The following is a 25,464-nucleotide window of genomic DNA, read 5'->3' as shown; positions in this document are numbered from 1 at the left end:
CTTTGCTAATTACCTTTTTTTTTTCTCTCCCCCAGATCTCTTTGGTGCGAATGCCTTATGCATGCAAGCTGTTGTTTCAGGAACTCATGTCTATGAGTATTGCACCTCGAATGATGAGTGTTTAGCTCTTTTAAAAATCTTTGTGTCTTGTTTCTATGATGATACAGCTTTAAAAAAATTTTAAAACAACAAAAATGTACTTGTACTATGAAAAAAAGCATTTTATTTGTTTTGTTTAATGATATGCATGCTTTTCTTCTGTAAATAGACAATTTTTGTAGACAGTCTTGATGTGTTATCTTTATTTTATATTTCATGGTGTAAAACCAGTGAATATAACTAAAGTGTTTGTTAGTGGACTGGATGAAAAGAAACTGGTTATTAGGCAAGAACAGGGGTTGTAGTTACCCAGACTACTTTTAGCTATGCAGATTAATATATTCTGCAGGTTTACAGCTCAGCACCTTCACCTGTTTAAAAAGAAAAGATAAAAATTAGTTACATATATGGACATGGTTGACTTTCTAATTTTGAGGCAGTTTAGTGTTTCCAAATAAATGAAGTTGTTAAAATGTGGGATAAAGGATGTGTGAGTAACTATAAATGATATGGTGGGAATGCTTTTTGGAATTTGAGCCATATGATTTTAGATGTGGAAGGTGATTTTGTTGTACTTGTCTATCTGTAAGCGACAGACCTTACTATAGAACTGGGAGAAGCATGTTTCACAGATGAGCAAGGTGAGATCCAGAGAGGCCAAGGAACTTTCCTTTGTCATCCAGTTCTCATTCAGAATTTAAAATGGAATAATTAGTGGCAGAGCTGAGACTCAAACACATGACTCTTAGCTACTGCTCTGTTTCATCACTTGACTTTACACATCTTGGCTAAAGAGACTCTGACCAAACACATCTTTACTTGGTATTTCTTCTTTTCGTACCACAGCTGAGTGATCCACACAGTGGAATGGTTTTGACAAATGCTGACAGTAATTTTCGTTATTTTTGGCTTAAGGAAAAACCAATTCAGACATCAGTCTAATAGAACTATATAAATGTAAAGTAGCATTACTCTCATACCGCCAGGATGGATGCTTAAGAGGAAGCTTTTGACAGTGAAGTGGATAGAGGCAGAACAGAATTGAGTACTTGCCAATATACTCTTTCTGGTTTTTTCTTAGAAAAGCTCAAAGTGAAGGACCAGAATTGTCTACAATAATTTCCTTTTAAATGGGAATTTAATATAATAGTCACAACACCAAGGAAAATGCTGTGAAGATAGATAGAAAGTTATGGGAAATATAAACCATTCCAATCAGGTTTGACTCTTATGTGTAAGATAAAGTGAAAGCATCTGAGTCATAATAATAGCATTCCATCAACCACTGAATGTTCTTTTGGAGCCATGCACTCTACATTTTGATTACATACTTAATGCCCTTCCCTTGTGGGTTCCTAACATCACAGAATTTCATTAAGAGCTATGTCTGATACTTTCATACTTGGTTCTGTCCTTTATTAAACAAAAGCACTAGTCATTTTTAAATGGTTATGAGATTTATTACCTACCTTTTTTCACTGGTATTTCATGTAAGGCGTCAACCACTGTAATTTTTGCTGATGCCGAAGCCTGTCCTTGGGAATTGGATGCATGGCACTCATATTCTCCGGCATCTTCCTTACTAAGAGGAGATACCTGTGAAAGAAAAAGGATCTTTAGTTTCTCTATGGCAGTGAACTTTTCTCCTGTGGCTTCAATTAGGTCATTATTTCATAAGTTTCCTAACATGACCAGGGGTTTCATAGCAAATTTCTACTGCTAGAAACAGTGCAAGTCTTGTGTTAGGAGTAATTATATAGCTATCATATTTGGTCTGTCAGGAGGATTCCTACTATGAGGTAAAGTTGTCATGGACAACTTTAGGTCACATTGCGTAGGTTAAAAACAGGATAGGTGCACATATCCTCGTTTGAGGGAGACCTTGGTGTAGGGTATGTGATCTAAGTACTATCCATGCGTGTCCATGGCTGTCAGAGGTCAAGTAAAATAATAATTGATTAAAATAATGCTTGGGTCATTAGTTCCCTTTGAGGATTTTGCTTTGAACTCTAAGGGGGAAAAAAAAGTTGGTTCTCACTTAGTTTTTGGTGGTTTCCAAAACATCCTAATAAACCCCAGCTGTTTGTTTTTGGGTTTTTTTGGTTTTTTTTTTTTTTAGTTTCCTTTGAAAGAGAAACAGCAGCTCGTGGTAAGGCTGTTCTAAAGAGATGTGGAAGGGCAGATGAATACTTTGAGCCTGGCAGTACATCAGGCACCTTTGGTTTGCTGTGTCTATTCCTAAGAGTGAAATCCTTGCTAGCTCTTGGTACTCACCAGCACCCAGCCAGTTACTTCATGCTTTTCTGGGCCACCCCGGGTCTGAATGGCCAGGTTGTCTCGGTCACCAGGCAAGAGTTCTGTTCTTTGAACTCCATAGTGACCCCTTTTAACCTGCAAAAAAAAAGGGGGGGTGGGATATAGTCTGAGTTCTCTGCACTGAATCAACTTGAAAGTGGTCAACATTCCTAGAATTACACAGGGTATACATCAGACTTCCTAACTGGATTAAACCCAGCAATTTCCATATTACCCTTTCCTGAATACTTATGTAAAATATACATTCTTTTTTTTACTTCTTCCTGTCAGTTTCCCTCTAAGCTTGTATATTTTGAATTAATGTATTTTTCTGCATGTTTGGGGAATACAGACTGTCACACTTTCCTGCCACTGGCTACCATCATTAACGCATGCCCTTGTAAGTTCTGCTTCTCAATGTTGGGTCTTATTTGCCATATGCCATTTTGATAAACTGTCACCGAGTCCTAGGTTTGATACTTGGGACCTTGTGTAAGAGCTCAACTCTTGGGACTCTTCCTGCAACAGCCTCATCAATGGAAAATAACAGGTTGAGTCCAAAGCCAATACCATTACTTTGTTCTGAGGGCTAAGGGTTCATCACATGATTTACTAAAGACCTGAGAGCAAAAACACCTGTCAAGTACAAGCTGCTGTCGTTGTTCTCTTATGACAAAACTTGCTATCCCTGTGCATATCATGATGAGATTCAGAAAGATGAAGTAAGAAGAAACTGGGTTCCCTTGGCTTGAGGCCACTAGAGAATACTGTCCTACTTAAAGGTAAACTGGGCTTCCCTGGTGGCGCAGTGGTTGGGAGTACACCTGCCGATGCAGGGGACACGGGTTCGTGCCCTGGTCTGGGCCTGTGGGCCATGGCCGCTGAGCCTGCGTGTCCGGAGCCTGTGCTCCGCAACGGGAGAGGCCACAGCAGTGAGAGGCCCGCGTACCGCAAAAAAAAAAAAAAGCATAAAAAGGTAAACTGTGTTCCTTATATAAACTTTGGAAAATGTATAAAAATTCACAGAAGAGTAAGATTTACCTGTAACCCCTCCATACATATACATTTAGCATAAATTTCTAGAAGTGGAATTGCTGAGTCACAGTATAACTATTTTAAGGCTTGTGATAATGATGGGTTTAAAAATATATATCAAAGAATACATGAAGCAATGTTTGTTTATTCCATCCCAGCCTTCAAGGGTTAGGTTGATGTTTATTGATATTACCTTTGTAATTAGAAAAAAGGATTTACAGTCTCAAATAGGTAGTTTTCATTTTCTTTCATAATTAAGCAAATCTTGAGTTAGATCATAGTATCCAATTTTTTTTTTGACACTTTACATCAGAGTTGCTTCTCTTGTGAGCCCACTGCCACCACATGCTGTTACTAAGCTGTTGTCTCAGCATCAAGCCCACCCTTTATTTTTTCTGCTTCATGACACCAGGATTGGCACTCTGCAGACCATATGGAATCTAGGCCAACTTGTACTCTATAAAAAATACCTAACATTACTGATTTGGAATGCCTGGTTTTCGCCTGTTTGCTTTTCTTTTTTTCCCTGAGATTTCCCCATATTGCCACTATTAGTGAGAGAAAACCAGGTATCTCAGTGTTTTTCTCATATGAATGTTATAAAGACAAAACAGATAAACTCAATAGGCATCTTTTTCCTTCAGTTCCCAAGTTCCAAGCTGGAAGAAATGGTTTATACTAGTGCAGATCTTGAAACACTTACTTAAAAACGGTTTTAAATAATGGTTTTGGTATTTCTCTTTTTTTAAAATAATGGTTTTAAGTATTAATTTGATTCAGTGGCTAAAGTAATATGTTTCTGGTCTTTATATATTGAATTTCAGAATTCTTTAAGGGTTTTGTATGTGACCAAAGCAGAAAAACACTACTGTGTTGAAATAGTGAATCTTAGCAGCTGAGCTGTTGCTCCTCAGCTCATGTAGCTCTCAGTAAAGAGCATTCTGTACCAATTAACCTGACCCACTGTGTGCCAAGAAACTGTTCTTGTTAAGTATCTGATTGGAAAATGAATGCTTATATTCAACAGAACTCATTTTAATGAACATATTGTAAAAAGTTTTATATCATGTAGAAAACATACAGAAGTGCAAAGAATTTTTACGTGGCAAATTTTTATACGGCAAACTACTGCCTTACTTATGTAAGGGGAGTTTGTTGATAAATACATTTTTGGTTTGAGAAAAAAGATGCAGGCTGAGCTGAGAAAAGTGATTTCTAATAACAATTCTACAGATGTGCAATGGGCTGGAAGTTTGTAGGGTGGAAAAAACTGCCTAGAAGTCACTGCTCACCATGGAGCCTCAACTAGGTGAGGGAGGGAGACCCAGGATCATCTCAGCCCTCTCTGGTTGTGTTTTAGCTGCAGCAAGCAATAACTAAGAAAAAGGTGCCAATGACTACAGAAACAGGATGCATTAGTCTGATTGCTACAGATTGATAAACCTTAAGCATTCACTGAATTGCAGGGGTCATTTATGCAGCTTAGAACATGTTTGCTGTGCCTTTTTGGTGAAGTTTCAGAATTCTATGATGAAATAGAATACACAACTTAAAATTTTAAGCTCCTCAGCCACTGTAAACAAATAAAAGAATGGTTGGCTAGGAAAAAATATTTGTAATACATGATAAAGGGTCAGTGTCTCTAATGTACAAAAAGCCACAAACTGATAATAACAAGAATCAACTCAATAGAAAAATGACTAAGGCTATGAACAGGTAATTCATATAAAAGAAAATTCAAATATAAAAATATTCTCAATGTAGTCAAGGAAATTAAAGCATTAATGAGATGATACTTCTACCCATCATTAACAAAAACTAAAAAGAGTGGTAATATTCAGTGCTGGTGAGGATGCAGGGAAATGACATCCAAACATTGCTGGGGAGAGTGTGAACTGCTACAATCCATTTAGAAAATGATCTGACACCACAGCAATCAGACAAGAAAAAGGTATCCAGATCGAAAGGGAAGAGGTAAAATTGTCATACTCAGATGACATGATTCTGTATATAGAAAACCCTAACTGTCCACACAAAAACTACTAGAACTGATAAACGAATTCAGCAAGACAGCAGGGTACAAAAATACCATACAGAAGTCGGTTGCATTTCTTTGCACTAACAATGAAGTATCAGAAAAGGAATGTAAAAAAACAATACCTTTCAAAATTGCACCCCCAAAAGTAAAATATTTAGACATAAACCTGACCAGGAAGGTGGAAGACATACGCTGAGAACTATAAACCATTAATAAAGGAAACTGAAGATGATTCAAAGAAATGGAAAGATATTCCATGCTCTTGAATTGGAAGAATTAATATTGTTAAAATGGCCATATGACCCAAAGCAATCTACAGATTTAATGCGATCCCTATCAAATTACCCATGAGATTTTTCACAGAACTAGAAAAAATAATCCTCAGGTCTACATGGAACCATAAAAGACCCAGAATTGCCAAAGCAATCCTGAAGAAAAAGAACAAAGCAGGAGGCATAACCCTCCCAGACTTCAGACAATACTGCAAAGCTATAGTAATCAAAACTGTGGTACTGGCATGAAAAGAGACATATGGATCAGTGGAACAGAATAGAGAGCCCAGAAATAGACCCAAACACCTACGGTCAATTAATCTTTGACAAAGGCAAGAATATACAATGGGAAAAAGACGGTCTCTTCAAGTGGTGTTGGGAAAATTGGACAGCCGCATGTAAATCAATGAAGTTAAAACACACCCTCTCACCATACACTAAAATAAACTCAAAATGGCTTAAAGACTTAAGCATAAAACAAACCATAAAACTCCTAGAAGAGATCATAGGCAAAACATTCTCTGACAAATCGTACCAATGTTTTCTTAAGTCAGTCTCCCAAGGTAATAGAAATAAAAATAAACAAATGGGACCTAATCAAACTTACAGGCTTTTGCACAGCAAGGGAAACTATAAAAAAAACCTGAAAAGACACCCTACAGAATGGGAGAAAATGTTTGCAAACAATGTGACCCACAAGGGCTTAATTTCCAAAATATACAAACAGCTCATACAACCCAACAACAAAAAACATGACTCAATCGAAAAATGGTCAGAAGTCCTAAATAAACATTTCTCTGAAGAACAAATACAAATGGCCAATAGGCACATGAAAAGATGCTCAACGTTACTAATTATTAGAGAAATGCAAATCAAAACTACAATGAGGTACCACCTCACACCAGTCAGAATGGCCATCATTAAAAAGTACAAATAACATGCTGGAGAGGGTGTGGAGAAAAGGGAACCCTCCTACACTGTTGGTGGGAATGTAAATTGATACAGATACTATGGAAAACAGTATGGAGGTTCCTTAAAAAACTAAAAATAGAATTACCATATGATCCAGCAGTCCCACTACTGGGCATGTAGCCAGAGAAAACTGTAATTCAAAAAGATACGTGTGGGGCTTCCCTGGTGGCGCAGTGGTTGAGAGTCTGCCTGCTAATGCAGGGGACGTGGGTTCGAGCCCTGGTCTGGGAAGATTCCACATGCCACGGAGCAACTGGACCCGTGAGCCACAACTACTGAGCCTGCGCGTCTGGAGCCTGTGCTCCACAGCGGGAGAGGCCGCGACAGTGAGAGGCCTGCGCACCGCGATGAAGAGTGGACCCCACTCGCCACAACTAGAGAAAGCCCTCGCACAGAAACAAAGACCCAACACAGCCAAAGATAAATAAATAAATAAATAAAATGTGACACCTTTAAAAAAAAAAAAAAAAAGATACGTGCACCCCTGTGTTCATAGCAGCACTATTCACAATAGCCAAGACATGATGGACATTTGAATGGATAAAGTAGATCTGGTTCATATATACAATGGAATACTACTCAGCCATAAAAAGAACAAAACAATGCCATTTGCAGCAACACGGATGGATCTAGAGATTATCATACTAAGTGAAGTGAAGTAAGTCAGAAAGAGAAAGACAAATACCATATAATATCACTTATATGTGGAATCTAAAATACGACACGAACCTATCTACAAAACAGGAACAGACTCACAGACATAGAAGACAGACTTGTGGTTGCCAAGGGGGAGGGGGTTGGTGGAGGGATGGAGTGGGAGGTTGGGATTAGCAGATGTAGGCTATACTCAGATATATAACTGAATCACTTTGCTGCACAGCAGAAATTAATACATTATAAGTCAACTATAGTTCAATTAGAAAAGAAACCAGAGAATTCGTTGAAAACAGGAACAAATGAGATTAGCAGAGTGCATAACACACTGTAGATAAGAAATAAGTGTTTACTGTATTGAGGGTACTAAAGAGTACTCTAAGAGGTACACTGCCTCCAACTTGTCAGATTTTTTAACATTTTCATAATTATTAAATGAGGTGGTAAAGAATTTTAAAAAAAGTAATCTGACAATGTCTATTAAGACTAAAATTAAATAAATCTTTTTGACTTAGTCATGTACCTTTTGAGGGAATCTATCCTATAGGGGAAAAAAAGGTAGTTGCATGTAGGATATGTATACTCAGATATTTAAGGCAGCATTATCTAAGGTGATGAAAAGTTGGAAATACAGAAACTGTATTTATTATGGTACATCCACACTTGGAATATTATGTAGTTCTTGAGAAGCAGACTTGGAGGGATGCCCATGAAATATTTCTTGAGAAAAGCAATTTCAGAGTAATTGTGCACTACATCCTCACCTCACCCCGCACACTGGGAATATGTGTTTGTATACACTTGGGCATGAATAAGGGTATAGAAAGATAAAAACCTGGGAAGTTCACATTGGTTATTTCAAGGAGTGGAAGGAGGTGGGAGGATATTATGAACTCTTTCTTTATACATCTTTGGATAGTTTCTCCTTTTTACCACAATCACACACACACACACATATACATACATACATACATACATACATACATACATATATATATATATATATATATATATATATATATATATTTTTTTTTACTAAAAAAAGAATATTCTTAGAGGTCATGAAAGCCCTAATCTGAAGAAATGTTCAGGTAGGAAAAGAATAGGAAGCCTCAATCTCAGAAACATCTAAATGTTTGGAAGGAATTCTGGTGTTTTACCTTCCCTGTAAGCGTCCCTCTGACTTACCAGGGTTAAGGTAAATTCAGCTATTTCAGTTCATTTCCCCATTTCAAAATATTTCCCTTGGAATCTTTATAGGCTAGGGATTTTCTGAAAAAAACTATGGGACTTGTTAAGGTCAAATGATAAATCCTGGTCAGGATAGCACAGACCACTCAGGCCTGCCATAGAACTGTCACTGTAGCCTGAAATGTCTCGGAGAGAAGACTCATCCTGTCAGTTCTGCTGTTGCTAAGAACCCTTGAGCAAGAAAGACATGCTACCTTCTTTGAACCTTGGTTTAACAAGTGAGGACTCTAAGATTCATTTATGTCCAAAAAGCAGTCCTGTGCTTAAATTGGCTTTGACAGGTGATCTTAAATATAAATCTATTCTTAACAGTTTGGTTACAAGGAGAGTGGGGCAGAAAACAAATGGCCTGTTTTAATTCTTTAGGTCAGTGACTCTCAAAGTGCTTTGACGTGGTCCATAGTAAGAAATATATTTTGCATTGCAATCTGGAATATACAAAGGAAAAGTTTTATGAAATACCTTTACTAAATGTACCTTTACCTAAGACACTTTATGTTCTATTTTTAATTTTTTAAGAAAATGCTCGTTGTGATCCCTACATTAAATTCAAGACTCACTGATGGGTCATGGTCTGCAGTTTGAAAAACACTGCTTTAGGTCATGCATGTGGCAAAGTACATTATGAAGGTGGAAGAAAATCAGCAGAGCCTGGCAGGTGGGTTTTTGTTTTGGCAAGTCTGTAGACATTTTTTTTTCTGTTTCTCTCTCCCCACTCCCACTCCATCCATTCCCACCCTCCCCCCGAACTCCCCCAGTTGACAAGCCCTCAGGGAAGCCCATGGAATCTGCCCCCATAGGATCCTAAAGTTTAAAGGAAAAGATTCCTGAGGCTAATTTATTCCCTGGTATGTGCGTACGTTAGCTGGAGGGATAGGCAGAGCAAGGACTGAAGAAATTACTCTCTGTCAAGATCGGTCCTGAAGGTCACATGCCCTGGGACGCTTGGGTCACCCTGGCTTCTCATTGTGTATCCCTAGAGAACTGCACAGAGCTTTTTATGGATATCCTTGGAAAAGTTGTTCCTCACCTCTCCACCCCCTGGATCAAACCAGCAACCTCCAAATAAGCAATGAGGAGCATAAGCAGCTTTTGCTGAAGGCCAGGAGGAACATATCCACCGGCTGCATTTTTGCTTTTCACTGCTCCTGCCTCCCCTTTTAAAAAAAATAGTTTACGGAGGTAAAATTTCATCCTTCCCTTTAACAGACGTTCTGGCTGTAAAGGACAGTAATAGCACAGCTGGTGTCATCTCTGCCCACCCCCCAGCCCCAGGGAGGTTCCAGAGTCACCCTGACACCGCTCCTGCCAGACGGCCACGTGGGGGACCCGGAGGTTAGCAGGTGACCTAGCCTGGGTCAGAGCCCTTCAGTGGGAATTCTACAAAGCAGCAGGGAGAGGAGGCGCTTGCTTTCCTCTGGGGTCTTTAAACATTATAATGTGACCTTGGAGCTGCCAGTGACACTATGGCCTACAGCATGGAGGAATCTTTCTGAAGCAGAAGGAAAAAATGATACCCTTACATTGAAAGCAAAGAGCCAAGAGTTAGACTTCTGACCCCACTGTGCACCTGGATCCAGCTGCCCTTGAGGCTAGAAACGTACACCCCCCCCGCCTTTTTTTTTTGTCTCTTTTGCCTAAACTAGTGTGAAGTGAGTTTCTACAACTTGCAACAGAAAGAGTTCTGACGATGGGAGCCAAAATCCCTCCTGGAGTTCTAGAAGTTGCTCCTCTGGTCAGACACCAAGCAAACAAGATAATCAGGAGAGACCACCATCCACCTTAGAGCTTGCTGGAGAAGAAAAGCACCTGAAAAGGGGCTTCTTGTCATGCCTTTTAACTGAAACTAGATTTCCCTTTTGTTAGCATGAGTTTGATGATATTTACCCCACAGACTGTTGTGAGACTTAAGTCAAAAGGTATAAGGGCAATAATGTAAAATAAGGTACAGTATGACTGTGAAGTATTACTTGATCTGGCAAACGAGTGTTTTCTCTTCCCTTCTACAGACACACTAAGAATATGTTGTCTTTCAAATATGAAGATAGCTATACAAGATAACCGCTCCTCAAAGGGAAACATGTTCAGGAACAAGAGCTAACATCTCCTGAGTGCTAATTACTTACCTGACAACGGGCCAAGTGATGTAGCTGGGTTACTTTATGTAATCTTTACAAGAATTCTATGCCATGTTCATGTGGAGGAAAAACTGAGACTTAGAGCATTGTTTTTCAATCTAGGGTGGCTTTTCCCCCAGGGAACATCTGATAATGTCTGCAGGCATTTTTAACCATCACAGTGGTGTGTGTGTGTGTGTGTGTGTGTGTGTGCGTGTGTGCGCACGCACATGCACATGCGCAACTGCTACTGGCGTCAGGTGGGTAGAAGCCAGGGATGCTGCAAAACTACTTACTGTGCACAGGGCAGCTGCCACAACAAAGAACCATCTGGATCAAAATGTCAACAGTGCTGACGCTGAGAAATCCTGGCTCAGAGACAACCCAGCCAACCCGCCCAAGGAACTCACAATCTTAACTTGTAACAGTGTTACACTGTGACACACATGCACACACACACACACACTCACATATGCACACACACACACACTCAGAGGGTGGGATGGGTGTTTAGCATCATAGTTCTTCCAGCTCCTAAGGCTCCCTGCTCAGGGACTGCTAACAAAAGTAGGGCAGGGACTATTCTGGAGGTCAGTAAAATTGTTTTGAGAGATCCAGAACAGGTGTCTGGAAGACTGTCAGAGGCCTTGAGTTTAAGGAGCCGCAGGCACTGGACTGGCTGAGGACTTTAGGCTATTACTACCCTGTGCAGCATAAGAGGAGCCGGTCAATCTAGGGTATCTTCTGAAATCTGGGCCACTGACCTTGTTCCAGATGAGGACAGGGGTTGGGATTCCGATGACCTCACAGCTCAAGTACACCTGGGCGCCAGTGACATTCCAGATATCCTTGGGGGGCGTCACGATGGAGGGACCTATGAGAGGGCACAAAGTCAAACCATCCTTTTAAGCAGTCTTTAACATCCGTCAGCGTGCTAGTAATCTGTAAGTATTACTAGGAAGTAACTACCTCATTATATTTAGGAGGCTATCCCCTCTGTTGATTACGTGAAGCCAAATTCAAAGACCAGACTAGCTTACCCCAGCCACCAGCGGGAGTTTAGGCTATTCTTTGGTGATGCATACATCTTGACAGTCAAAAGATAATTAGGAAGAAAAACATATTGCTTACAAAATTTTCTTCTCCCACGAATCATGCTTAAATGAGTTTTAATTTACCAGCTGTTTTGCTTATCTGCGACTTTCCAATTAATACAGTGAAATTTTACTCCCCAAATAGTTAATGTTTCTCTTTTTTATATACCAGTATTTCTGTTTGGAGGGGAGGGGCAACAAACAACCACTCCTTGGTTAATGTGCTGGACACTCAGCACATCCACTGCTAATTCACAGTGCCTGGTTTCAGGCACCAGGGGCCTTCAGAAAGTCTGCATTAGAGGGAAGGAGAGCCAGGAGCCTGGGGTGACAGCGCACTACTTCCAGAACCGAACCTGGCCTGAACCCAAAGCTCGACGCCATTGCTTCAAAGAATAAGTTAATTATTCCCTCTGAATTTCAGCTCTCCACTGTCTTGAGTCTTCCAGCTGAATAAAATATCTAACTTTAGGGTCTTGCATCACAGTCCTGGGAAAGGGACAACGTTCCCTTGGGGCCTGGAAAGTTTTCTGGCATAAGCAGCATTCAAAGGGCATGAAGTCTCCCCTTTTGCAACAGGCTATTTCCAGCCCACGATTAACTTCTTGAAACAGAAAGGAAATGATAACAGCATGTAAGATTTTTCCCACTCATCTAAAGTATTGGAAGCTGATTTTTTAAAAATCCCTCTGGGTAGTTTTATTTTTCCCCTTTGTAAGAATGTGCAAAACAAAGTTTTGAAAGCTCTAAATATATTTCGTGTTTCCTTCCCTCTAAACCCTAGGTCTGAAAGGAAGCGTCTGTCTTGGCCAGGGGTCTTGGCTTTTCTGTGGCAAACGTGGATGTGGTAAGCACAGCGGTGCTGTGTGTATGTGTGTTTCTGGCTCTGTCTCCGATGCTTCCTCATCTGTCCTCACCAACACAAGGCCCCACAAAGGGCAGGGCAGGGCTGGGCCTCACTGCATCCCGGGCTTCCTCCAGGGCCCTGGAACCCCAAGAGCTTGGACACCACAGAACCGGATCTGGCTCACCTCTGAGGGCCCCGAGAGACTGTCCTCCTTCCCACACACGGACTTGGTGGGATGACCTCAAAGCTTGGGGGTTCTCAAGGGAGTGTTGAGAAAAATACACCAGTGTTCAGAGATTGGAGGGGCTCGGGAACAAAGCTGCCTCTCACGTAGCAAAACCACAGGAGGAATGCAAGATTCCTGTGAGATCTGAGTGCCTCAGCCTTGTGACAAACCACTTATTTCAATTCGCAGCCATCTCTCTATAGGCAGAGCAGGAAGTAGAGTTATCCATCTTTGCCAGGGGCAGATTCTGGAGAGCACACGGAAGAACTCCAGCCTAATTTTCTGTCACACATCTTGAAGACATGCTATGGATTCCTCTGACAGCCTAATTTTTTTGTTTGTTTGTTATTTTTTGCGGTACACAGGCCTCTCACCGCTGTGGCCTCTCCCATTACGGAGCACAGGCTCCAGACGCGCAGGCTCAGCGGCCATGGCTCACGGGCCCAGCTGCTCCGCGGCATGTGGGATCTTCCCGGACCAGGGCATGAACCCGTGTCCCCTGCATCGGCAGGCGGACTCTTAAGCACTGTGCCACCAGGGAAGCCCCGACAGCCTAATTTTAAAACTAAGATATTCTTTTCTAAAAATTTATTTATTTATTTTTATTTATTTATTTAGCTGCGACGGGTCTTAGTTGCAGCACACGGGATCTTTTGTTGCGGCATACGGCTTCTCTCTAGTTGTGGTGCACGGGCTCCAGAGCGTGCGGGCTTAGTTGCCCCACGGCATGTGGAATCTTAGTTCCCCAGCCAGGGATCGAACTGGTGTCCCTTGCATTGGAAGATGGATTCTTAACCACTGGACCACCCAGGAAATCCCAAACTAAGATGTTCTTTATTTATCTTATTTATTTATTTTTGGCCACACTCCGTGGCTTGCAGGATCTTCCCTGACCAGGGATTGAACCTGGGCCACCACAGTGAAAGCCTGGAATCCTAACCACTAGGCCACCAGGGAAGTCCAAAACTAAGATATTCATAGTTTTAATATAGTCTGATTTATCAAAATTTTCTTTTATGATTAGTGCGTTTTGTGTCCTGTTAAATTTTTTTTGCTTAGCCCATGGCCCTAAAGATCTCCTGTTTTCTTCTACAAGCTTTATGGTTTTACCTTTCACATTTAGGTTTGTGGTCCATCTTGAATTAATTTTTGTGTATGCTATGAAGTAGAGGTCAAAGTTCATCACTCTCTCCCCAAAGGACAACTGATTGTTTTGGCATCATTTGTTGAAAAGACCATCCTTTTCCTACTGCAAGTGGTGCCTTTGTGGTAGATCCATTGATCATATATGTGTGAGTCTTCTTCTGGATTCACTGTTCTGTTCCATTGGTCTATGTGTCTATCTTGTACCAACAAACATGGTATGATTTAGAATTAAATGTAATAAAACTGAAGCACTGAATGGAGAACAGATCTGTTTTATCTCCCTGCAATCCTCTCCTTATTCCACGAAGCAGAACATTTCAGGAGGAGCAAAAATTCTTTAAAAACATCTGAACCTACCCAGGAACACTCTGAATGAGAGCCATCCCCAGGGCATTCAAGATTAGGACGAATCATGCTGTGAGTTCCTCTTTCTCTCTCCCAACTCTTGAAATACATATAAAACCTCGGGTGGATGGGCTGAGTCAATATTTGGACCATCCCGAGAATATAGATAATTTTGTCAATTCTGCTACCAGGCAACGCCTAGAATTCAACAAGATTTGCATCCACAAAAATCTGTGTTACTCACTGACCCCTGTTGAGTTGATGGGGTGGAGAGGCAAAGGAAGGGCCATCAGGACCAGTTTGCTACACAACATTTACAAAACCCCTTGCTACTTCAGATGTCCTTGAACAAATGTTGACCCACAGAGACACCAAGTGGACACGTTCTGTGTGGAAGTGAAGGACGGTGAAACTATGTGGGGCTGATATGATGGCCGATCCAATAGCACTGCACCCCATCCCACTCTAAAGAACCACCATCCCGCATACTCCATTGACAAGCAATGTCACTGCCCAAATCACCTCAAATCACATGTGTACCATGCAACTCAATTCCTGAAGGTTCTGTTCTACCTCAGGAGAGCAGTTGACAAAATGACTCTTTACCAAAATAATTTCTAAATCTTTCCACGTTGCCTTTTTTCCAAGAAGGCCAAAGCAGATCCAGAATTATTTCTGTTTTTAAGGATAAAATAACTTTTTAGTTCATTCTGAGCTCATTTTTGGGCAGAAAGCTCAAAATCAGCCCTTGAGGCCAAGCCAAGGGTAACAACATTGCCATCTAAATCATGCACAGTGTTTGGATTCCACTTAAAACAAGTCACAGAGTATTTAAATGTATAGGGATGAACACCAGAATAGGTTCAATTATTTATTTATCCTTGCTTTTGTTCCAGTAAGGACTTCAGGCTCCACAAACATCTGTCTAGCAGACATCCTGTACAGATTAACTGCCCACTGCCTCTCTCCTCTCCTTCCCCACTGTGGACAACTCCAGGCAGCAACCAAGCTGTCACAGTGATGTCTGGTGGCTGATGTGAGGAGAGTCCATCCCAAGACTTTCCCCACCTCCAACTCACCCTATCTTTCTGTTTCACATGAATGTCCCCAAACCAGGCTACTCCATGTTCCATTCTTACCTTTCTCAACTCAATTCTCATTCAATTTCATTTGATCTTTCTCAGCCCTCTAAGTTTGTTTTCTTGCTCCCTTATTTTTTATAAGTCTTGCCTGGTAAACTTAGGTGGTCCCTTCCTTTTAATCAATCCTTGAAGAGAAAGAGGGAGAAAAAGAAGGGAGGGAGGGAGGAGGTAAAGGAGAAGGAGAAGAAAGAGAAAGTGAAATAAAGAGAACCAGGTCCTGAATGAAACTGTGTAAGGAAGAAGAAAGTTTTAAGTTTGGAAGAAAACTAAAATTCAATTTAAGGAACCAGTGTCACCTTAAAACTACCTGGAAGGAGTCAGATTCTCCTATGGAATGCCCACCTAAGTCTACATCCTCCCCCTCAGACACTCTTAATTAAATTCTAGACAAATGACCCACAGACCACAGATTGCTTATTCAATTATAACCTAAAATTAGCTATGGTCTGAAAAATCACTAAAGATATAGAAAAGGAAGAATTGTCGATGGATTTAAATTTGGAATATTTCAATTTGATTCTGAAGAAGTAAAGGGCAGTTCTCACAAAACACACAAATGTCATGAGAAAAAGACCCTGAAATAGAATTAATTTTGAACTTGACAAGAAATTGATTCAAACTGATCTTACATAAAATTGTAGGAGAGGACAGAGTTAAAATTTGTTACTAATAAAAAGCATGGGAATAATATAAAAGAAATATGTGAACAATTTCCTAGTCTCTTACAGAGCACAAAACACTCCCCAGACATGACCTGAGATGCCCTCACCACGTTACCATTAAAACAAACAAACAAACAAAAATACCCAAAGCACTTTTGGGAAGAGAACACTTGGCTCTGGATCCTTGTCTACTGCTTATAGCCAAGAGACCTTGGACAAGTCACTTACCCATTTATACAGAAGAAACCAGGGCAGGTCTAAGAATTTTCTTTTTGGGTTGGAAGTGAATGTACCCATCATGAATGTGTCCTAGAGCACAGTCATATGGCATCTTTGACATCCATGAAGTTTTGAGGCTCCACTGCCTGGTTCTGGGAGCTCTCATTCCCTACAAATCAGTCCAATGCACCACGTCATCTACCTAAATGCACTGTACATGACTCATAACAAAGTTCATTCTCCCAGTGATGAAAAAAACAGAGCTTTATTATAAAGGTATCAGTGGTTACCTAGTTAGCCAATTTTTTAATCTGGAAAAGCTGCACAGAAGATGTTAGGAGAGGTCATGTTTTGGAGCTAAATATACATACTCGATTGAATCTGGGAAATGGTCAAAAGTCAAATTCTCCTTAACAGTCAATTTTTGTTCAAATTTGTTGATATCCTATTTAACCACATTTTTCTTCATTGTTGCCTTCATTTTCCCCATGATCTCTCCCATGTTTACCCTACAAATTCACTCTTCTTTCTTATTTCTACCAAATTCTCTGCTCCTAGCATTCATGCTCACTCTCTCATTACATGCTTATTACCACTTCTAGAACCTTTGCTTATGTTGATGCACTTGCCTACTTGGGATGTCCTCCTTCCTCTCATCTATTATCTATGCCCTACCCTTTTATTTGGAGCTCTAAGGCTGAAGTTTCATCTCCTTTTTGACTTTTTTTTTTTTTTTTTTTTTTTTTACAGCTCCAGTTTGCACTTATTTCTTCTCTGAAATTTTGTTGAGTTCAGAGTTAGTGTTACATAGCTTAGTGCATCATTATTCTCTAGTGCTTTCCTTAGCAGGGCTAATTGAAGATGCCAGTGTCCTGATAGAGTCATAACTGAGCCAGAAACTCTGGAATCAGATGTACTTCGTGTTCATTGGCAGGAGGGACAGACCAGATTGTATGTAGTGGGAAAAGGGCAGCAGTAAATTCAGAACATAACATGACCAGTCATACGGAGCTAAGAAGATAGCCACGACCTTGAAAATATACCAGTGTACACATTTGCCAAGGTATCTAACCAAAGTGGTGCTATAGTCACTTCTTATTTATCAACTGGAAGATTATTCACTGTGACTTTCTTTAATCTTCCACTTGACTTCCTCTTGCCATAAACAAGGTTTCTTGGCTTCTGCCCACTCAACAACCAATTTGTATACAATCAGGGATGTAAAGTAATTTAAATATATATTAGCCAAGAAAGTTCCAGTGAGAAGGGTAGATCTGCTGTGGGGAAACGATCATCAATCAACCTCACATCAAAAACAGGGTTTCTGGGGCTTCCCTGGTGGCGCAGTGGTTGAGAGTCCGCCTGCCAATGCAGGGGACACCGGTTCGAGCCCTGGTCTGGGAAGATCCCACATGCCGCGGAGCAACTGGGCCCGTGAGCCACAGTTACTGAGCCTGCATGTCTGGAGCCTGTGCTCTGCAACAAGAGAGGCCGCGATAGTGAGAGGCCTGAGCACCGCGATGAAGAGTGGCCCCTGCTTGCCACAACTAGAGAAAACCCTTGCACAGAAACGAAGACCCAACACAGCCACAAATAAATAAATAAATAAATAAATAAGCAAACTGTCAACAAGTAAAAATAAATAAACACTATAAAAAAAACAGGGTTTCTGCAATATGCTGGGTTATATTATTCACATTATAGCTCTCACTGAGTACTTATTAACATGGCTAAGAGAGTCGAGTATAAAGACTTCTCCAAGTTATGGTAGATTTGCAAACCACACTCATCTTGTCTCTTAATGATGCTGGGTCCTAAAATAGCTCACAGAGAGTATGTGCATTCATACCAAAAAAGGAGGGTTTAAGAACGAAGTGAGACACCACATATGGAGATAAAGAGTTCAGACAACTTGGCAAAAATCCCCAGATTGGATTCCGATAACACACTGAAGGGAAAAGCACCAAACAAAAGTACAAAATGGGAAAAGAATAGTAGGAAGGCACTATGGCCAAGAGGGGGAAGGGGATGAAATATGTGGAAACTTCCTGATATTAAATAAGCGGAAGCAGGAACTGTATGGCTAATTAAAGGGCAGAGCCATCTGCCAAGGCAGGTCATTTCGGGAACTTCTAGAGGTGCGGTGATACAGCTAATGACCCTAGGTATGAGAATCTGGCACACAGTCTCATGGGTATCAGTTGAGGACAGTAAGGGCAGGAGAAAAAAGTACTAAATCTTAAGCACCGTAGGCCAGATTTAACTTCAGGGTTTTTGTTTAAGGCAAAGTCATCTCGTTATGGTTGTTACTGTTGGTCATTTACATTTTAGTGTGAGTGAAGACCCAGAAGTTTATAATGATGGAGTTCTCCCAAACACTGCTGGGGGTAAAAGTATGTAAGAAATGCTTCCTCTTTTTTGGATACAATATATTGAGGTGGAATGGGGAGGTTTAACACATATAGACTGAGATTAAAATGCTAGGAAGGTAATAGACTGCTCTACCACTTCTGGGTTATGTGACACCGAACAAGTTATTTAACTTTTCTCAGTTTATTCATCTGTGAAATGGGATAATACCTAAGTCATTAGATTTTCAGAAAGATCAAACAAGATACAGCAGTTAGCACAGTAGCTGGCATGGGGTAAACACTCAGTAAGTATTGGTTACTGCTTTTATTTCAAAGTAAATCCTCACGACTGGAGCTAATACAAATTGCTTCTTCAGAGAATGGAGATGACACATCGTTTGGAGCTGGGGTGGCTGGCGAAAGGAGCTGGTATCTGAGCAGGCCCTGAATTTCAGAAGTAAACTTTCTCTCAAGGAGGGTTTTCAACTTCAGAGACCTGTCTGAGCAGAGGTGTGGAGGCAGGAAAACACCAGCTGACTGGTGGAACAGCAAGCACCCCAGTCCGCTCAGGGAGAGCACAGCTGAGATTCGGGTGTGGAGCACAGTGGAAGGACGAGGTGGGGACACTTTGTGGTCCATTGCGTCTCTGAATGTTGGAGAGATGTGATTCAAGTGACATTTCAGGAGATGACTTTGGAGGCCTTTGCAGCAGGACTGGGACAGGGTGGGGATTAGAAGCCTAAATCAAAGTGGTAGCAATGGGAACAGAAAGGAAAGAGGCAGACTTGAGAGATTATTCAGGAAGAACCAACACTACCTGGGAACTGACTGGATGTGGGGAAGAGGGAATGAGTCAAAAGTTGTGGGCTGGGTAAGAGGAGGCTGCAACACCATGGACAGAAGCCAGGGTGTCTGTCTGAGGAAGGCTTTGGATCGGAGGACGGGGAAAGGATGAGCTTGGGCTTAGATTTGTGGATTTGGGCGATGAGGAGGTGCCGAACCCCACAGAGAGAAAGGAAACAGACTGGGGGACAAGTGGTACCAAGGTAAACACTGTCAAGTTTACACTTTAGCCCTGGCAGGCTGGGTGGGGGGTTCCTGGGTATGGAAGGAGGACAGCTGTGGCTCGCTTTCCCATGGACAGCTTCTCTGGAGGGAATTCCATCAGCTCGCTGCCGACACCCAGCCCATTCTCACCCCACCCCATCCCAGGTAAAGCAGGGAAGTAGACAGCTAAGACACTGCTTAGCAACCAGCCACTTACCTGCAGGGGCAGTTCGTCTGAAAGTAGACTGTCCAGTATGATGCAACCCTGGTAACGGCATACACAGATCTTGTGAATTACACTTCCTGGCTGACAGCTAGTTATCTCTGGGTTAATGGGACACCCCATTTTGGCTCCAATCTTTGATACTGAAGATCTTCCTAGAGTGTATTAATCTTTTTTTTTTCTGTAGTAGATATCATAGTATTCAAAACGTCTTTCTATGACTGTGACTCTTGCAATGTCTCAGAAGTATCATAAGTTTGAACTGACCATGGAACATAAAAAGAAAGTTGCTGTTCCTTATAAGTTGTTGCTTGCAAACCAATCTCTTATTTGATGATGTCTTCTTATTCTTTTCCCCTAACAAGTATGGACCCAGCACAAAATGATAGAATAATAACCAAGGGTCTGACTCCAGGCTGAGGTTCCCACCCACAGGTGATTCTGGTACATGTGGTCTGGGGTCATCCTTGGAGCAACACTGCACTAGGTAAAATAAATCCATGAAGGATTTAAAGCCAAGTTCAGATGTGTAAGGTGGAGAGATCACTCTGGTGGCCATGTGGTGGCTGAGCTAACCTGGGGCTGTGTCAGCAACATCTCCAAGGGATGAGCTCATGTATCCGGCAAAGCTCCCACGGAGCTGGAATATCTAAAGTACCATCACAACACCGGCATAACTGACGTCCACACAAGTTAAATTAGCAGGCTACATTTTTATGTGGTTTGAGCATATGGAAGAACTGACTTCATACAGAGTACCTTTATGAAGGGAAACTCCCTACTTATGTGGGTGTATCTTGTTCATGCTAATGAAGCCTTGGAAATACTTTTTTTCCCCACATTTCATGGGCCTGTCCTATCTGGACTATGACTCACCTTAAATCCAACACGTTAAAATTTTGGGTCACTTTTTCCTATTCTGCAAGCACAGAACTGGGTGGGGAAGTTTCCACAGGAGGGCACTTATTGCCAGCTGATTCTGAGCTTCCTAGAAACCCAGAGTGCAAGTTCCCCCAGGACACTTCATCTTTGAGTCCTTGCCTTCCCTACACACCCCCAGTGCCTGGTGTCGTCAGGTATCAGAAGTGTTTCCTGAGCTGAGCTGTGAGCTGTAAGGGAAACTCCTCCAGAATCTGGAGGCTCATCCACCTTCAAAGCTTAGTCTCTGTCCATAGGCCCTGAGCTGACTAACAAGGGATGTAGTCCAAAGAAAGAGATGCTCTTGAACCCTGCCCCTAGGGGGAAGGATACGAGGGACTGCCAAGTGGCCTTCAACTTCAGGAGGGTTGGACTTGCTAAGCCTAGTGCCTAGAACATTTTGGAAAGCTGAAGAAGGCTGAGGCCTGAGCTACCAGGAGGACCTGGGAGGATGCTACCGTGATGCCACTTCTGCTGTTCCCCATCCACTAGACAGCCCGGGCTCCAGGGAGCTTCCTACCTGGGGTCTTTAGTAGAAGACTAAAGTTCTTCAGCTCCCTGAGAACTAGATAAGTCCTCAATTCTACTTCATCCAAGGAAGAGATTTACATTGTAGGAGGCCCAGTAAATCCCTCAGGCCAGGCTGACCACTCTGGAAGCAAACTGTGGGGATTGACAGTGCAGTACCGGGTCACTCTTTTAGATTAGGAATTATCAAAAAGAGGAGATTTGTTCAGTTTCTGGAAGATTATGCAGGTTGGAAGAGAGCTCGCAGAGGGGCATCTGCAGGAATAACAGGCACCAGACATACAGCCAACAGGGCAAGCTCCAGCCACCTGGGAACCGGCCTCTATGAAGGATGCTGTCTTGCAGTGGCTGCCAATCCTGGCTGCACACTGGGCTCCTCTGGGAGCGGTTAACTAGTACGCAGGCCTGGGCTGCATTCCCAGAGTTTTGCGTTGGTCTGGGCATTGGTCTGGGTGTGGGGTCTGGCACTGGAATTATTTTTTTTCAACTCCCCAGGTAGAACCACTCAATTAAAACAGAGTGAAATAAGTCAGAAAGAGAAAGACAAATACCGTATGCTAACACATATATATGGAATTTAAGAAAAAAAAATGCCATGAAGCACCTAGGGGTAAAACAGGAATAAAGACACAGACCTACTAGAGAATGGACTTGAGGATATGGGGAGGGGGAAGGGTAAGCTGTGACAAAGCGAGAGAGTGGCATGGACATATATACACTACCAAACATAAAATAGATAGCTAGTGAGAAGCAGCCGCATAGCACAGGGAGCTCAGCTCGGTGCTTTGTGACCACCTAGAGGGGTGGGATAGGGAGGGTGGGAGGGAGGGAGACGCAAGAGGGAAGGGATATGGGAACAGATGTATATGTATAGCTGATTCACTTTGTTATAAAGCAGAAACTAACACACCATTGTGAAGCAATTTTACTCCAATAATGTAAAAAACAAAAACAAAAAACACGGCTTCAGAGCAGGAGATGCTCAGATGACGAAGACAACACCAGGGTGGAAAGTAAGAGAGGAGAAGAGGAGGACAGATCTGGAGAAACACTGCTCCCAGGTCTGTTCAGGGAGAGGCCGAGGACACTGGGAGGTGCAAGCATTTAAGGAGAAGAGAGGAAAGTTCCAGGAGCTGGAGTGAAGGGTATAGATACCCGATAACCTTCTTATTGTTACTATTATCGCTCTAGCTCCATGGGGGGTATGGTGGGCCATGTCTGACCTCCCCCCCGTTTATCACAAGCTTTGAGTTGCCTGCTCTCAGAGTCTCAGTAGTTCTCCTTCTATGCTGTTTTCCATTTTCCTAAAATAAAGCACTTGGTTCACATCCCCAGCCCCGCCCCTGCCCCTCTCCTGCCCTCAGAATTCCTACCCTTGATGGCAGTGCCAGAGATGGGGCTCTGCGTCCGTCTGGAGTCTGTGGGTCTCATTTAAGAGCCCACTAAATCTGGACCCTTTGCCTTTGCTCATTTAGAGTCAGATCCCCTCTCTGCTAATACGCGTTCAGCTCGGCTTTGCGAGGGCCTAGAGCCGCATTAAACACAAGGGATCTGTGTGAGGCACGGCCCCCTCCGTCCCCCCCCAACCATGAACACAGTGCAGGGCATGCCGTGCCTGTGCCTGGCTGGCATTTTTACCCGGTGATGTCTTTGCCCATCAGGCCCCAGTCTCTACAGCTCTCATGGTTACAGTTGCCTCCTTGGCCCAAAACCCCAGACATTAATCAGCCACACATAACGGCTCCCCCTGTTCTTTCTCAGTGTTTTCCCCTCCTTCACTTGTGCCCTCTGGTTATTTTCTGTACTCCTCTGTGATCTCCACAGACTTGAAAGCTCTCAGCTATTTACTCCAAGTTTCATCCTTTGTTTATCTCTGCTTTGCTGAGTGTTCTCAGATTTCCTCCCCACTTCCTAGTAGGATTTAGGTTCCTTCTCCCATGTTCTGCACTTTTCTAGCACTGTTCTCCAGGCTCAAACTGGAACAGAACATTCCTCTTACCCATGGGCTAATTCTTCTCATGTGCGTCCTGAGTACTTACTACATTTGCTACTGTGTACTTGCTTTGTGGACATACTGTGTGTTCCCAGTATAACAAGACATTCTTTCTGAGTGCTGAAAGGAAATTCACATTACAGAAGGTGCTAGATGTGGGTGCAGTGGACCATCTGAGCTTAGAAGAGCTAGATTGTTCAAAGAGGCTCAGAAGTGCCAAGTAACACTGCTCTGAAAATCAGGGAAATGGGCAGGTCTCTGATCACGGGGGAGGAAGACCTCTCTAAGAGGAACTGGGGAACTTTGAATAAGGGTTTTGTATTTTTCATTAGTGAGGCAAGTCTTGCTTGCTCTTGTTGGGTGGAGGTTGACCTGGAGCCCACCCTGCTGGGTGTAAGCTATGAGAAGTGGGAACCAGACTTCCCTGGTGACGCAGTGGTTAAGAATCCGCCTGCCAACGCAGGGGACACACGTTCGAGCCCTGGTCTGGGAATATCCCACATGCCGCGGAGCAACTAAGCCCGTGCGCCACAACTACTGAGCCTGTGCTCCAGAGCCTGTGAGCCACAACTACTGAAGCCACGCGCCTGGAGCCTGTGCTCCGCAACGAAGAGTAGCCCTCGCTCACCACAACTAAAGAAAGCGCATGCGCAGCAACGAAGATCCAACGCAGCCAAAAATAAATTAATAAATCAATTGTAAACAAAAAAAAAGAAAAGTGGGAACCAGGTAAAGGAAAGCTATGCTACCTCATGGGCGAGTAGTTACCCCAGAAGGAGGGTCTCTGGGGGCATAAAAATGCTCTTTGCTGCTCTTACTGGTATTTATAGGACCAGACAGCTTTACTTTGGCATCTTGATTATTTTCAGACAGTGATTATTTTTCTATAATTAGTGGTTCTTTTTCTTTTCTTCTTTTTTCTTTATTTTTGAGTTTTGTTTTCCTTGAGTTGTTAATTCCTTTTACAATGCAGGGGAAAAAGGGGCTCTCGTGGTTTCAATAGTAAACTGGGTTTGAAAGTTTAAGATACCGCATCTTTACAAGGACTTGGAGCAACTGCATGTGAAGTGTGCTATGGGGCCTGTCATCGAAACAACCTTTCCCTCTGCAGGTGTTTCTTCTAGGGCAGCCACCAGCTCCAGGCTTGGAGATTCTATTTTTCTGTTTAAGTAAAGGAAAGTAATTTCCTTCCAGAGCAGTAGCCGGGATTTCAGACTGGGCACCTCTTTAGAGCAGCCATGCATAAAAGCAGGAAACTCGTTCTTTACAAACTTGGGGAAGAAAATGTCCACGATTTTCCCAAAATTGACATAGAACCTGCGCTTTATGCCTCCTTAGTCCTTGCCTTTTGGGTACATTCTCAGGGGATCTCTCTAGCAAACGTGTGACCCCTTTAGCAAGCTGGGGGCTTCAAAGATGAGGCTGGTTCACAAGGGGGTGATGCCTGCTCTGCCTGTGAACAAGGGGTGGAAAGCAGCCCAGACTTACCTAGTCCATGGGAAAGGATTATGGTCTCAGAGCCTGTAAATCAGTTAAACTGACACTTGAAGAGAAGAAAGTAGACTCAAGTAGATAAACTGAGACAAGACCCCCGGGACAAGCATGACACTGGTAATCACGAAACCTGCTTCCACCCACACATCCACGGGCCTCTGTGAAAACACAGCCATGATCTCTGCAGCTGAGAGAGCGTAACCTCACCCACAGACAGCTCTGAATAATGCTTTGGAAACTAACAGCAGCATTTTAACCTACACAGCAATAATGAGGAATAACAGATCCACAAATACTCCAGTGTCAGCACTAGATAGCTTTCCCAATGTCATAACATGCTCAGACAATTAAAGAACGGCTATTTTTGGAACATACTGATCAACAGATGTAAAACTGGGCTGGCCAGGGACTTCCCTGGTGGTCCAGTGGTTAAGACTCTGCACTCGCTCCCAATGCAGGGGCCCCGGGTTCCATGCCTGGTCAGGGAACTAGATCC

At 42.5% G+C, this 25,464-nt stretch overlaps 2 protein-coding genes across 4 annotated transcripts in view; one reads left to right on the top strand and one right to left on the bottom strand.

The window, feature by feature from the left end:
* POLR2B (RNA polymerase II subunit B) overlaps positions 1-583 on the top strand; it is a 47,501-nt gene extending 46,918 nt beyond the window's left edge. For both annotated transcript variants that reach the window (XM_060109038.1, XM_060109048.1), the window contains exon 25: positions 36-583. In XM_060109038.1, the coding sequence (XP_059965021.1) occupies positions 36-125 (90 nt within the window). In that variant the 3' untranslated portion in view covers positions 126-583. The remainder of the gene's footprint in view (positions 1-35) is intronic.
* IGFBP7 (insulin like growth factor binding protein 7) overlaps positions 198-25,464 on the bottom strand; it is a 78,879-nt gene continuing 53,612 nt past the window's right edge. Inside the window, exons 2-6 of one of the 2 annotated variants that reach the window (XM_060109061.1) lie at positions 20,030-20,077; positions 11,498-11,607; positions 2,374-2,490; positions 1,569-1,695; positions 198-470 (exon numbers count right to left, since the gene is read on the bottom strand). In XM_060109061.1, coding sequence (XP_059965044.1) covers positions 451-470; positions 1,569-1,695; positions 2,374-2,490; positions 11,498-11,607; positions 20,030-20,077 — 422 coding nt within the window. In that variant the 3' untranslated portion in view covers positions 198-450. The remainder of the gene's footprint in view (positions 471-1,568; positions 1,696-2,373; positions 2,491-11,497; positions 11,608-20,029; positions 20,078-25,464) is intronic. The other variant, XM_060109070.1, reaches the window with a different exon arrangement.

The sequence above is a fragment of the Mesoplodon densirostris genome, chromosome 1 (assembly GCF_025265405.1).
Source record: "Mesoplodon densirostris isolate mMesDen1 chromosome 1, mMesDen1 primary haplotype, whole genome shotgun sequence".
NCBI classification, from domain to species: Eukaryota; Metazoa; Chordata; class Mammalia; order Artiodactyla; family Ziphiidae; genus Mesoplodon; species Mesoplodon densirostris.
The sequence above is the reverse complement of the archived record's forward strand: the minus strand, read 5'-3'. Positions and strand labels throughout refer to the sequence as shown.